The 14,544-nt window shown below is 38.7% G+C and overlaps 1 protein-coding gene across 3 annotated transcripts in view; it reads left to right on the forward strand.

Annotated features, from left to right (window-relative positions):
• The first annotated feature begins 144 nt into the window (after positions 1–144).
• Positions 145–14,544, forward strand: part of gpr137c (G protein-coupled receptor 137c) — a 16,693-nt gene continuing 2,293 nt past the window's right edge. The window contains exons 1-7 of one of the 3 annotated variants that reach the window (XM_077514363.1): positions 145–971; positions 5,740–5,789; positions 5,957–6,064; positions 9,753–9,891; positions 12,210–12,356; positions 12,458–12,580; positions 12,796–13,963. In XM_077514363.1, coding sequence (XP_077370489.1) covers positions 594–971; positions 5,740–5,789; positions 5,957–6,064; positions 9,753–9,891; positions 12,210–12,356; positions 12,458–12,580; positions 12,796–12,819 — 969 coding nt within the window. In that variant the 5' untranslated portion in view covers positions 145–593 and the 3' untranslated portion in view covers positions 12,820–13,963. The other 2 variants (XM_077514361.1, XM_077514362.1) reach the window with 2 other exon arrangements.

The raw sequence follows: 14,544 nt of genomic DNA on the forward strand, positions 1-14,544 counted from the left end.
AGGTTTTCAAGTCTGGCCAATCACCGCAAATAGAAGGCGGGCGGTTTTTCAGTTGACAACATCAAAGACCAATAGGATCAGGAAATTGTGGAGGCTGGTGCCATGGTAAGCCAATAAAATGTCCACTGCCTGAGTGGGTGTGAATACCACGTGGAAGCTTTTGCTAGGAAACTATCTCGACCGTGTGGCTCCTGAGTCATCTGAATCACATTGAAGCGGGTCGATTATTGAGCCAAGATGGCGGTGACGGAGCGCTTTTTTTCTTGTTTAAAACTCGAGCTTGGGGGCGGGTCTATAATTGCATCACAGCTGATCTGAACCCCCCGCCCCCCAGTTGTTTTTTTGCACGAGAGTCACAGAAGAATCTCCTTATTTTGCGTTTTACCTTCTTTGTGTAGTTTTAAAAAATGGACTAGCTTTTTTTTCCTTCAATCATTTTAGTTCACGCAGCCGCGCGTAGTTCCACGATGCCCCTTATTTTCAGAAAAAATGCTTTGACCGCGCGTTTCAAAGCAATCTTTTGTGAATTCAAGTCAGCTTTGACCCAGTTTTGACGTTGGCGGCTTTCGCTTGCTGTTAAGACACCAGCGGAGATGTTTTCGGCCGGACGGGAGGTCACTTCCAGCTTGCTGAGCTCCTTGCAGGAGAAGCCCGCAAGAGATGCGATCTCCCCCGCCTTGGAACTGAGTGTCACCACCGCGTACACGGTCCTCTACTCGCTCCTCTTCGGCTTCGTCTACCTGCAGCTGTGGCTCATTCTGCACTACGGCTACAAGCGCTTCAGCTTCCAGAGCGCGTTCTTGTTTCTGTGCTTGCTGTGGGCAGCCCTCAGGACGACCCTCTTCTCTTTCTACTTTGAAAACGGGGCGCAGGCCACGCAGCTGCAGCCGCTGGCCTACTGGCTGCTCTACTGCTGCCCGGTGTGCCTCCAGTTCTTCACCCTCTGCCTGCTCAACCTCTACTTCTGGCAGGTAAGGAGGACTTCCACCAGTCGGCTGGGGTGTTTCGTTTGGTATTTTTCTAATATAAAGCAAGGCAACAAAAGACATATTTACACCACCATTAACTTTATTGCCCTCAAATCCTCGCATAGGGAGTTTGCAATTTAAAAATAAAAGGCATTTCTGGAAAAGCACCTTATTCATAATGCAATGTAGTAAAAACCGCAAATAACGCATTACCTGCATATGTCCAGGCTATCTAACTCCAGAGAAAAATTCACATGACACACCTGATGATGTATCAGGTGTATGCAAACAAGGGGCGGTAGTGGTGTGCTTTACATGACAACAATTCAAAGCATTAAAGTAAAAAAATAATGCTGAGTGCAAGAAAAAAAGATAAAAGATTTAAAATGCTCAATCACAGGTATGACCAAGACTTAAAAACATTCATATGTGGGGATGACCTCAATAATATTGGCAGCTTATTCCATTTGTGTGCAGCGTAACTGCTAAATGCTGCTTCACCATTTATACGTTTAACTATGGGCTCTAATAATTGATGAAGTCTGCAGACCTCAGAGCCATATTCGGTTTACGTTCCATTAACATTTATTTAATGTATAATTTTTAGCAGCACATTAGCGCAGTAGCATTTTTCACACACTATTGCGATGAACTAACTTGACGCGAATCACTGCTTAAACAATAAATTTAACAAACTATGCAACCTAATCACATTATAATTTTACGCTAAAAAATAAGTGGCTTACGGGTGCTTAAAAAAATGCAAACAGTACTCTAGTGAGGGCAAGCAGTGCAGAAGTTGGATGGATGGATGGATGGAGTTCATGCATAGCCCTCGTCATTACCAATCACCAATCATGGATCTGCTTTGGAAAACAGGTGACCTGTGATTGGTCGTTACCTGAGCCTTGAGCAGCTGTGATGTCATTTTTAGTTGACAGCAAGTGTCAAAATGTCCACCACCTGAGATGGATTAAAAACAGGTGGATTTTGTTGCTTAACTCATATACCACAAATGCAATATTAATCAGAATCCTGTGTTTAGACTAGGGGGCTTGCGTAGAGCCTGTTATTGTAAAGGAAATTTTTGGGTTGACTTCAAAACTTCCAAAACAAATATTAATGCATTTGTTTTCCAAACACATTTTGCTATTCACATGTAAACAACAAAAATGTAAGTTCCTTAGTATTATTGGTGGCTTATTTATAGAACAAACAAGCGTATAATGAACCCAGACATTGGTGGGTCCTAGTTTTTAGCAGTTTGTTTGTGTGTATGCACAACACCTCCATACATCTGCTGCTGAAGGAATATTCCCTTGAATCCCAGTGAAGTGAAGAAGAAGAAGTAACGAGGCTGTTCTGACTGCTCACATGACATCTGATCAAACACGCTGGCCCATCAGATAATTGGTGCTCACAAGTGGGGAACTGAAGACTTTGACTGGAACTTTATTGTTTTTTGTTTGTTTTGTTTTTACTTGGTTACACCAGAAGCAGATATTGGCTTTTTGTTGACATATGGATGTCGGGAAAGCATGAAAAGCCGATGCAAGATTTAATGTGGTTTCTCTATACAGAAAAAAAAAAACAACTAAACCGAAATACTTGTCCTATGTGACAGTGTCCATCAAGTTATGTAGTAGTGCTACGCTTGGCACTTGTATGTCAATAGATTCTTTCCTGGGGAGTGGTCACGAAAATGCAGCAAAATGCAATATACTGTGTTTGCTACAAGTGATTCACATTTGTCAGGGGTGTTAACTCATTTGCTCCCAAAGACGTATTTATACGTTTTTTATGTTTTTTATGCTAGAGCATATAGAAGTCTTTGATGTAGCCTCTGAACTGAAGAAAACGCTTGAAGCAATGGTAGTTATTACAAATATAGCCAGCTGGTGGCAGCAGAGTATAAGAGATCAAACAGAGCCATGTTGAAAAAAATCTTTTCCCCACTGTTTTAAACAGATTTGTGATGAAACTTAGCTATATTCTAATGCTAATTGCTCCAAAACGGAAACAGATGGAATTATACTTCTTTTTTTTTCCCGATGAAAGAAGAGATGCTAATTTTTCTTTTGGTTGATTCCATGTTTTATAGTAATAGAACACAATACTCTGTGGGCCTCGCAAAAGCAGATAATATCCAGTAAAGGGGTTGCTTCAGTGAAAATGGGTGGGAGTGAATGAGTTAATGGTGTCGAATCACAGAGTAACTCACAGTTTAATATTCTTGCAGTATTTTGCACCACTAATATCGCTATATTTAACCATCCATCCAACTATAGTGCTTGTGCTGATTTAGGTTTGAGGTGAGCTCACCTACATACAGATTCGGACTGGGGCGGAAAAGTTGACCTAGTCGACCACAAAAATGTCAACAGAAAATTCTGAGATGTGCACACGTCCACCGATAACTGGTGTTCATAATTAGCCAATCACATTCAAACTGTTGTTTAACAAGAGTGAGCACACGCCTGCCATCATTTGAAGTGCTTCTGATTAAACACAAATTTCAGTGTTGTAGTCGGCTTTTCTGACCTCAAGTAATGAATCAAAAATATGTTAATTAATTGAAAACTGTTCACATCATAATTTTGAAAAAAATACCTAAACATAGGAGTCGCATAATTTTGATTCACTATTGAATTAAATGTGCTAAAAGAAAACAGTACAACACCCCATACATATACTTTAGTGTACACATCCTGCATTCCCACACCATGAGCGAGCAGTGTTTGAAGCCACTTAATGCAATAAAAGCCTCTAGCTGCAAGCTATAGTATATATTAGGGGTCTTAAAAAAAATCGATTCGGTGATATATCGCGATACTACATCGCGCGATTCTCGAATCGATTCAATAATCGGCAGAATCGATTGTTTGTTTTTTTTTTTTTTGTTTTTTTTAGGATTCACACCTTGAGCATGGAAGAATGTTATATGAACGGAACATTAAGCCTTAATATTTTATTTTAATGCTGTTCAAACATGAAACAGATTACAACCTCTATAAGACTGAAATTTCAGATAAATAAATAATACATTTTCATATAAATCTTACACTCTACAAGCTTACTGATTAGTATTTTCTAAATTTGAATGAAAAAAATCGCAACAATCGACTTATAAATTCGTATCGGGATTAATCGGTATCGAATCGAATCGTGACCTGTGAATCGTGATACGATTCGAATCGTCAGGTACTAGGCAATTCACACCCCTAGTATATATACTGTGTTGCTTACTGTATATACCTCCCAAACACATGCAGACCAAATAGACAGGCAGGCCTGTAATTTGCTTCCTCGTCTTACCAGTGAGCGCTCCCTTCTACTGGGAATGATGTTAATGGCCATATTTTCAGCAAAAGGACACACACACATCCAGGATGGAGGATGGATGAACCCGCAGTTTTATGTTCTTGGCACAGTCGCTTCCTTTCTAGGTCGCCTTCTGGCCTACATTCTGACACAAAAGGCAGATTGTTTACACATATGTAGTTATGCAACTTGAAAAGTCAGCGGAGACGACGTTGAGTGAGCTCACCACACAAACTGACCAAACCGCAGTCGTCGTGGAACCCAAAAGAGATGAGGAGAAGAAAGTCTCAAATTTAAAATGCTCTCTTGTACTCTGTAAACCGATACCGAAAAATGCAGGCCACTGCCAACTTAGCGACAAAAGCATGTAGGCTAAAATGAAGAGGCCAGAAAGGGGGCAGGTACATTTAATGGTAAAAGCCAGTAGCAGATGTTAGAAGAAGTACTGTGAAGGTCCTGCTGTCAGCTGAAAAAGGGACATTTGCAAACGTGTTGAAAGCTCAACCAGTTTAACTAGTTATTCTTTTAAAATGGGTAAACATTGACGTATTTTTTTGTTTTTGATTTTTTGTTTTACATTAGCACATTACAGCATATCACAAATATAATGGCATTCAAACATTCCCTCTCAAAAAAATAATCACAAACAGAATCACAGATTTTCATTTCGGTAGTAAACAAATACTAAAGGACAAAATACTTAACTCATTGCGCCGTTTTCAAGAGTAAGAAAATATTTTGTCCAGAATTGACTTGATAATTTAATTATTTTTCATGTACAGTACAATTAATACCTTTTAAAAACTTCTTCCACTTGCTGTCGACTAACGATGACATCACCCGTGCTGAAGAAGTATGATAGATAATAACCAATCATGGCTCAGTTTGCTGACCAAACCCAGAAAACAGGTGAGACATGATTGGTCGTGACCTACTTCCTCAGCACAGGTGATGTCATCTTCAGTCGACAGCAAGTGGCAAAATGTGTTTTCAAAGGTATTAATTGTTCATGAAAAATAATGACGTAAATATTATCATCTTACTGTTGAAAATGACTCAATGAGTCAAGTATTTCTTTAAAACAACTACAGCGTGCTATTGCAAGTTTTTGTTATTGGAAGAATGTAGCCTAAGATGACTTGACTTATGTTTTTGTTTTTATTTGTGTCTAGTTTTTTGTTTTTAAATTTGCTGTTGTTTAGTTATGTGTTGTTTTGCAACAGACGTCAACTTATGTCCAGTACGTGTGTGTGTGTGCGTGCATGCGTGCGTGTGCGTGTGTGTGTTCATTTAATTACACAGGAATGTCCTGAGACACTCTCAGGTTCACATGGCTCTACTAAAAGAAGGGAACATTTTACTCCTCTTGCTACTATTTTCTTCTCATATCCAACACTTCATCACATGTAACTCCTTTCTACAATAATACTTTTTGTTGTGTATTTCTCAGGTGGTGTTTAAGGCCAAAACCAAGTACTCCCCAGAGCTCACCAAATACAGGTAAATGTTTGTTGAAAATCAAAAACTTTTTTTTTTTTTTTAAATCAAATTACATGGTGCAGCTGTACCTAATGAAGTGTCCAGTAAGTTTCAAATGAAAGTTAAAAAAATAAATAAATAAATAAAAATGCTCCGCTCAACTGTATTGTACTTGTCTTTCTCCCCAGGATTGCTCTATCATTGTTCTTCCTATCCCTCTGTATATTTTTCCTTGTGGTGAATTTAACGTGTGCATTGTTGGTGCAAGGAACTTTGGAGGATTCAGGATTACCAAGGTAAGGGTTAAGTTAACTAGTGAATAATTTCAATAAAGAAGAAGTATTATTAGTTAAACAAGAAACACAAGTTTAATGATCACTATCTTACCAAGGGTGTGACACTTTCGAAGTTCTCGGTTCGAATCTTACCAGAGTTGGCAAAAGTAGATTTACACTCTGTACGTAACAAAACCAGTTTTAGTTTGTTGTTTTTCCAAACTAATCGCTGGCTAGCTTTGGCAACTTGTTCGATCCCTTTGCTGATGTTGTGAACCACTGATCTGAGTATATGACTGAATAGCCGATAGGCCAAGACTTTTGAAGTTGCGAGGCCGCCATATTGCTCCTCCCAAGAAACGTTTCTCGGCATACAGTCCTTTACATTTACAGTATCAAAATTGGAGAATATTTGAGACAGTACTTACTTAGTAGAAACAGCATGATTTTTGGTGTTTTTAAATTTATTAAACATGAACACTTGCCTTAAATGCATGTATACATTATATGCTTAATGGTGTTTACAGGAGGAAACTTGTAAAAAAAAATTATTAAAGAATTAAAACTGTAATTGAACAAAAGATGCTTCTGCCAAATCTTATTTTGGGATCTTAGGAACTGAGAGATAAAAGAAAAAGGGGGTTTCAAAGCTTGTTGTTGTTGTTGTTGTTGTTGATGATGTTGTTGTTATTTATTTATTTATTTTTAATCGTGACCGCCCCGGCCCTGGCCTTATACTAACTGCCTACGAGCTGTATATGTATATGTATGTATACCGTTGTCAGTACCAGATGTGTTCGGCCTGCCAGATCTATTCGGGGGGTCAGTACAGCAAGCGAGCAGTGTCAAATGTGTTCACGTTGGTTTGGTTTCCTTATTTAGCTGTTCACATATCACAATACATCACAAAAACAGTCGTAATGATTATAGGAACACATTAGCACGTCAACTGACAATATTTCGTCCCATCGCAGTAAATTAATGTGAGTAAATATTAGTTTTACTTTTTGCATTTTTGTGCTATTTTACCTCCATTCTTTTATATTTATTTTATGTAATTTATAATTATTAAATCTATTTAATTATTTATTCAATCTTAAAGGTGCACGATGCAAGATTAAACTCAAATTTGAGTGTTAAAATAACCATATTTTTCACCCGCACATGTTTTAAGAATTGTATAATGGACAGGAGGCACGACTGTGGCACAATGACTGTTGCCCCTATTTTTCTGTAAAAGGAAAAAATGTTGGAGGGTTCGGGCCGGAAACTTTAGCTTTTGCTCTGAGCATGACGTCATGCGCGTGTACGCTATTGTCCCTGTTAGCTCTTGCGATAGTTCACGCAACTTCATGGACAGGACAGCTAATTCAAACTGGATTTAAAGAGACCTGTACCCGATACGTCTCAATCCCTGATGGAGACTCCACGGAAGACAACGAGAAATAAAAAACTTTCAGACCAGCGTCACGGGAGGACGTGGATAAATATAGGAGCAGCGTTCGTCAGGTGGAGAGAGCTAAGAACTATCCTGGGGATGAAACGGGAGCCACAGCTTGCTGAGTTTTTGCTAAAAAGGTAAGACTCGGTAATGAAAATACGATAGGATCTATTTATGATTAGCAGTGCAGAATAAAACTACCACACGGTCGCTTACTAATGTCTCCGCACTTGGGCATGTATGATATTAGCAACGCACTGCTATCCTCATTGTCATCGGATTCACGGGAATGCACCATTGACGTTTGGAAGGTTGTAATAACGTAAGCTTTTGGCACTCAAAATGACTTTCACATACAAAGTAACTTGAAGATGAATAAGTTTCTTACCTCTGTAGACATTATTAAGCCTATGAAAAAGGCGCTGTGCTCCGTGTTTACGTTTGTTCGATTAACTTGGAGGTTTGCTCGTGCCCGAAAAGTCGCGCACGCTCCTGGCCGTGTGCACGTCGCTGGGGTCCATTCCACGTTCCGCCGGAGGGGTCGCAAATGTGCAAAAACTCTGAATCTTGCATCCTGCCCCTTTAAAGTATCCTGCTTTTATACTTAGGTTTATTTACGTTTTTGCAATTTCAGCCCAAACATTTTGTTATTTAAATGACATCTTTAATATTTCCTTGCCAATGTCTCTTCAGAGGTGACACTGCACTATGAGTTGCGGAGGGTCGTGCATATTGCAGAAAATAATTACTATAATCATGATAATGAAATGATGCAATTATTGCCTGAGATGTGACATTTCCTCACCAATATGTTCTGTACTCAGCCTCAGGTTATTAGGTAACTTAAACTACGAATTTATTTGTAACCTGCATGTCTGTCTCATGGACTATTGATATAAATATTAATCAAAGGTAATGGCTGATAAATAGTAATACATTTCTTCATAAAACGCATCCATGTTTATCCTCCGACGACTTTGGGGGAAAAAAAAAAAAAAAAAAGTTGCCTCACCAATCCTAATCTTCGACGTCACAGCCAATCCTGTAGCGTAACGTCATCAGTAGGCGAAGGCCCCGGAATAGATCTGGCAGGCCGATCATATTTGGTACCGACACCGTATATAGTTTATACAGTAGTCTGATCGTGAAGTGGGAGGAGCAAGAAGGCTGCCCTGTGACTTAACGGCTTGCACGGGCGTGTATGGGCTATCGGCTATCCAGTCATATATTCAGGTCAGTGTTGTGAACTGGCTAACAAAAAAAAAAAAGCTAAATAAGCTAATGATAACACCTTAATTGTAGTGGCGTTTTTTTTTTTTTCAGATTACACAGATAATTGTTAAGCTGATTTTTTTTTTTGGCTAGCACAAGACAACACGTTTGCCACTAATCATTGTTGTAGCTGACAATATCAAAGAATCTTCTTAACTCATTTACTCCCAATAACATATAAATACGTTTTTTTTAATGTTCTAAGTGTCCCAAAGACGTATTTATACGTTTTTTTTGTTTGTTTGTTTTTTATGCTAAAGCATACAGAAGGCTTTGATGCAGCCTCTCAACTGCAAAGAACGGTTGCAGAAATGGTAGTTATTACACGAACGGCCAGCAGGTGGCAGCAGAGCAAAAGAGATCAACCAGGGCCACGTAGAAAAAAAGCTCAATTATTTACAATTTTAAAACTGATGAAACTTAGCTCTCTTCTAATGCTAATTGCTGCAAAACGGAAACAGTAACATACTTTTTTTTTTTCCTGATGAAAGAAGAGACTTTAATCTTTCTTTTGGTAGGTTCCATGCTTTTATAGCAATAGAACACAATATTCTGTGGGCCTTGCAAAATCAGTCAAAATCCAGTAAAACAGCCGGGAGCAAACGGAATTGCTTCTGTGAAAATGGCTGGGAGTGAATGAGTTAAATAAGGCCATGGGTGGTGAATAAACAAGTGTTTGTGTTCGTCTGTTACTGTGGTCACTGTTTCTAGCTTTTAAGACACCAAGATGACTTGTCTTCTTCTTCTTCTATTGACGTCATGTCATCATCCGTAGGGATTGAAAAAAGCAACAAGCTTTTTTTGATGTACAAGAGGTACAAAGTACAGATAATTGTGTTCAAATAACGAGCGTAAAAGTAAAAGGTTTTTCAGAAAAATAAATACGTTCAGACACCTCAAGCATTTAGAAGGCCACCGCATCTCACTCATAACTGAACTGGATACGCAGTAACAAACTAGCTGAAGTTTTTACCAAGTGACTTGTGATGTGCCCAGCGACAGGCTTGTGAGACATGCTGTCCTGGCCCGCATCCTGATCAACGACAGTCTGTTTGTCCTGTGTGCCGTGTCTTTGGCCGTCTGCCTCGTCCGCATCGCCAAGATGTCCTGCGCCAATGTTTTCCTCCAATCCAAGGTAGGGGAATTGTGAACGTCACCTTCACACAACGGCTGCTAGGTCACAATCACACAGTAATCTTAAAAAGTTTACATCTTCAATATGCAAAATTATACATGGCAATAGTTTGATAGACTGTACATTATAGGTGGATTTTCAAATTTCATTGTATCATTATTAGCTGGCTAGCTATCTAAGATTTCTGTTGGTAGCAACCTGGAAACTTCATGTGAAATTTAACTGGAATTTTCAACACTAAATAGCACACTTTGGGAGGTCTGAAAATTGACAGGAATGAATGAGTTTAACCCCAAAACTCAGAAGGCAGATGTGCTAAGGAACTGATTATTCAGAGTTTATGTCACAAGTCAAAATGGTGGCGTCTAATGCTGCATTCAAGCACAAGAGGAAGGTGGGAAGTTGGACTTCTTTCGCCCCATTTGAACTTGGACATTCGAGTTACAAAGTCAGGGGGAAAATAAGACCCATCACTGACCGGCTTCAATCTGATGTCACTCTACAATAGAGACACAGACCGTGAATGGCAAAACATAATTTACACGTTATAAACATATGTATCTCTTTATTTATTATTACATAAATTTAATTATTGAAAGTAAGTCACTTCACATAACCCAATGTGTTTTGAACTGACTGCATTAACCACAACAACAAACAATTTATCATAATCAGCCGTCTTTGTTGTTTGCATTTACCTCGAACGCTTTGAGGTTAGAAGTGGGACAATGACTGGCATCACTCCAACTTCCCACCTTCCTCGAATGCAGCATCAACTCAGTGAAAGGAAATTGTCCACTCATTGAAAAACATTGGACTTTGGATCGTTATAATTTCATTTGTGAGGATAATTTAGATTTCAAAATGTGATTACATGTCATTTGACTACTATAACAATCTGCCTGGTGAGTATGCTTGTCAGGGAAAAGCAATACAAATATATTTGTTTTCAACAAAAAAGCAGACATGCTCGGATGTTTGGAATTGTCAATTAAATACAGTACAAATGAATTGTACTTACCAAATGTACTTGGTTTTTGTATAGTGGTAAGTTTTATGACTTGTGACTCACTTTGAGCATTTCAGTGTTTTTATTTATTTGAGTGGCCCCTTGATTAATTAAAATCAAATCAAATCATTGATTTAAAATATATATATATATATATATATATATATATATATATATATATATATATCCATCCTTGACCGATTCCTCACAAGGGTCGCGGGGGCTGCTGGCGCCTATCTATCTAATCTATCTTCCGTCGGTCGGTCCAAACGGCTATGCTGTGAACGGTCAACTGCTGGTCAAATGACATATGGACGCCATGTTGTTACCCAGCTGCTGCAATGACATAATGTATTGCAATAGGCGTTTCCAGAGCCCTGGGTGTTTCTATTGTTCTGACCAGGCAGTGGAGTTCTGGCGCATCGGTTCCCTAGAGACCCACAAAGGAAGAAATTGTGGGAAGTGAAAGTAAAATAAGAGAGCTGAAAGCCAATAACATCATTCTTGTGTAATGGAAGTAAATTAACTACCTCGTCAAATGAGTGAAGTGTGCCATGTTACCTTTTTTTTTTTTAAGACTTTAGATTAATAAATGCAATTGCTTGTTATATCAGGAACCAAAGGAGATAAAGATATGAACATATTATGAGTTATATATGAACACACTAATACATTTCCAGCATTCACAACGTTGAAAATGAAAATCATGTACAGTAAAAATATTCCATATTATACTAGTAATAGCCTCTATCATATATGCAGTGTACAGTATTCCTTATATTATCGGCTTGTCAAATAAACCTTAAAAGTTAAAAACGTGGAAAATGTGAAAAAAAGAAAAGTTCATTTAGTGTTTTGCGTGCAAAACGATGCATGCTCATGGGCAACACGCTTGAGCGCACGCCCCCTCCTGTGGCCGGGGGTAACAACATGGCGTCCGTGTTTTCAATTTTCTATTTACGGCTCTTGAGTTGCAGCTGACACAGTCTTACAATACAACATGATAAGGCCTAATAATTTTTTGCGGATTTGGAATGACATGCGGGACAAACACATTACCAAGTAATATAGAAATTGGTCGATTTTTCTGGGGAAAAAAATGCACAAAATGTGTTCTTGTACGTCATGATGTTTTGCTGTTCAGCAGTTTTGTGCCATCATCTGGGATAGGCTCCAGCTCACGCTTGCTTGACCCTGAACAGGATACAGCTGTGTAGGAAATGACTGGATGGCACGTGTTCCAACACACTTGAATATATTGTTTTCATTTACAATCGCTGTGTTTTCTTTGTTTGTTTGTTTTTTGCAGGGGACATCAGTGTGTCAGGCGACAGCTGTCGGAGCGATGGTGATTCTCCTCAACACATCTCGGGCTTGTTACAACCTGGTGGTGGCGCTGTCTCCACTGGGCAGACCTGATTCGTCCAACTACAGCTGGTACATTGTTTCAGATCAGGTGAATAGTCACTGCTCCAAACTGGTAACCGAAAAGAAAAGAAATGAAATGAAATGAAATGAAATGAAATGATGACAAATTGGCCCCTTTTCGTGTTGCAGGCTGATTTGCTCAACAGCGACGAGGCCTACTTGGTGTATGGAATTATTTTGTTCTTTTGGGAACTGCTGCCTACCAGTTTGATGGTGCTTTTCTTCCGAGTCCAGAAGCCCAGACAAAACCTGGTAAGAAAAAAAATAATAATCAAAAATTCCTTTTACTTGCCGTCGACTGAAAACATTCGAGTTTATATATACATTACGTACATTTGTAATGAAACTTTAACGGGTGAGATTAATATTGGATTTTGTTTGATTCAGGGGCAGTAGTTTTGCAATTTAAATCAGTTTTCGTTCCATCCCTAACATAACTTATTTTTTCTTTATATTACATTCCACAGCATGAAAACGTCACAAAATACTGAAAACAGGATTGTCTTGTCTCAATTAACTCACAAATTTATGCGAAGTGTCAAATCTCGGCCTGTGTTGGCAACACACAGATACAAAGGTTAGTTGTACCTTTTGTCATCTAGTGGTTCTATTAATACTAAATGTTGATTTCAGCGAGAGACTGAAAGATGTTATTTTTTATTTGTACAGTAATAAGTTGTGTGGCCGACTCCGCTTAAGAGTGATTCGATATTTGTGGATTATTGCGGATTTGCTACCCGTCTTGACCACTCGCAAAAAGAATACTTTTCCTCCAAAGTTTTTGCCCTTTTTCTGGATTATTGGGTTTTTCTCCTGAAACATCTGGATATTGGAATTTATCTTTGTATTGTAAGTACATAGGTCTGATTCCAATTAAGGGAATCCCATATCCTTTCTATCTTTTATTTTTAATCTTTTTCTTTACTTTGTCTTATCAAATTTGACATTACGCTTTGCTCCGGCTGTGATATAATCACTTGGAATTGTAATAAATTAAGAAAGACAAAATGGTTGTTACAATTCTGATGTGGATTTGTGTCGTAGTTCTTGAGATACTTAAACCAACTTTCCCTTTTTATTCTTATTTCTATTAAAGTCATACTTCAAAATCCACCCAGAACGTGTAACCAACCTATAACATCGGTAACTGTTATCCCTAGATCCTATAGTGTTACTTCAGCTTAAACTTAGTTGTAAAAATAGCCTGCACGGACCTAACAAGGTCAACCAAACTTATTTAGGTCAACCGATCATTTAGAAAAGGAGCCGCTGCAAAATGAGCGTGATTCGGTTTTATCCTTAAATCAATAAGGGTTACTCTTTAAGGGTTAAAATCTAAAGTAAGACCGGGCTGACGCTCTAAAACCGGGGCGATGAGAACCTAAACGAATCCTTTTTGACGCCGGCTTGAAGAGTTCCCGTCAACTCCTTCAATTTAACAGTCTTACAGCGGGTGGAGTTAAAGGGGGGCTTTAACCCTTTAAACGGAGAGTCGACACTACATAGCAAACTGTGATTCTTGGCGTATTATCCTGTTATGTTTTCAGTCTACATCAAAAATAAAGGAATTGCACTCACAGTAGCAATTCTTGACAAAGAAAAATCAGAATGATGCAACCCGGATGTTTAAAAAATGTGCCAGGTTCCGACAGGAATCCTCAACAGCCACACGTTCGGCTCCAGGGATTCTTTTTTTGACAATCCAAGACGATACGACAGCGATGACGACCTGTCCAGAAGCAACAGGTCAGATCGGGCCAGGTGCGAACCCACACGCATGTACACACAGCAAGATTTCATTGATTTTTTATTTTTTTATTTTTTGTAGCTTTTGTTTTTCAGCACGGTGCAGCCATCCCTAATTTTTTTTCAGACTGCTTTCATGTAAAAACTTATTTTGACGGACAGGCACAGAAACAAGTAAATACAAAATAAATCTGAATATGGCATAGTTTATCGCTAAACTACATGAATACAGTGATCCAATTAATGAGATTTTCGGGATAACACATCATTTGGATGTTTTTTGGTTTGACTTTTAAATGCTGACAACCAAGCGCTGTACGGTGTCAGTAAACACAACACAAGTGGGGCTAGGGGGGAAGACGTAGTGTTCGTGATTTGACGTTCTTGGCGATACTCGTTAAGATTTCCGTTAACGTCAATGAACGTTTTTGGCAGGAAAAGGAGTTAAAATACACATTGCATTTTTTTGG

Source organism: Festucalex cinctus, chromosome 2 (assembly GCF_051991245.1).
Source record: "Festucalex cinctus isolate MCC-2025b chromosome 2, RoL_Fcin_1.0, whole genome shotgun sequence".
In the NCBI taxonomy this organism is placed as follows: Eukaryota; Metazoa; Chordata; class Actinopteri; order Syngnathiformes; family Syngnathidae; genus Festucalex; species Festucalex cinctus.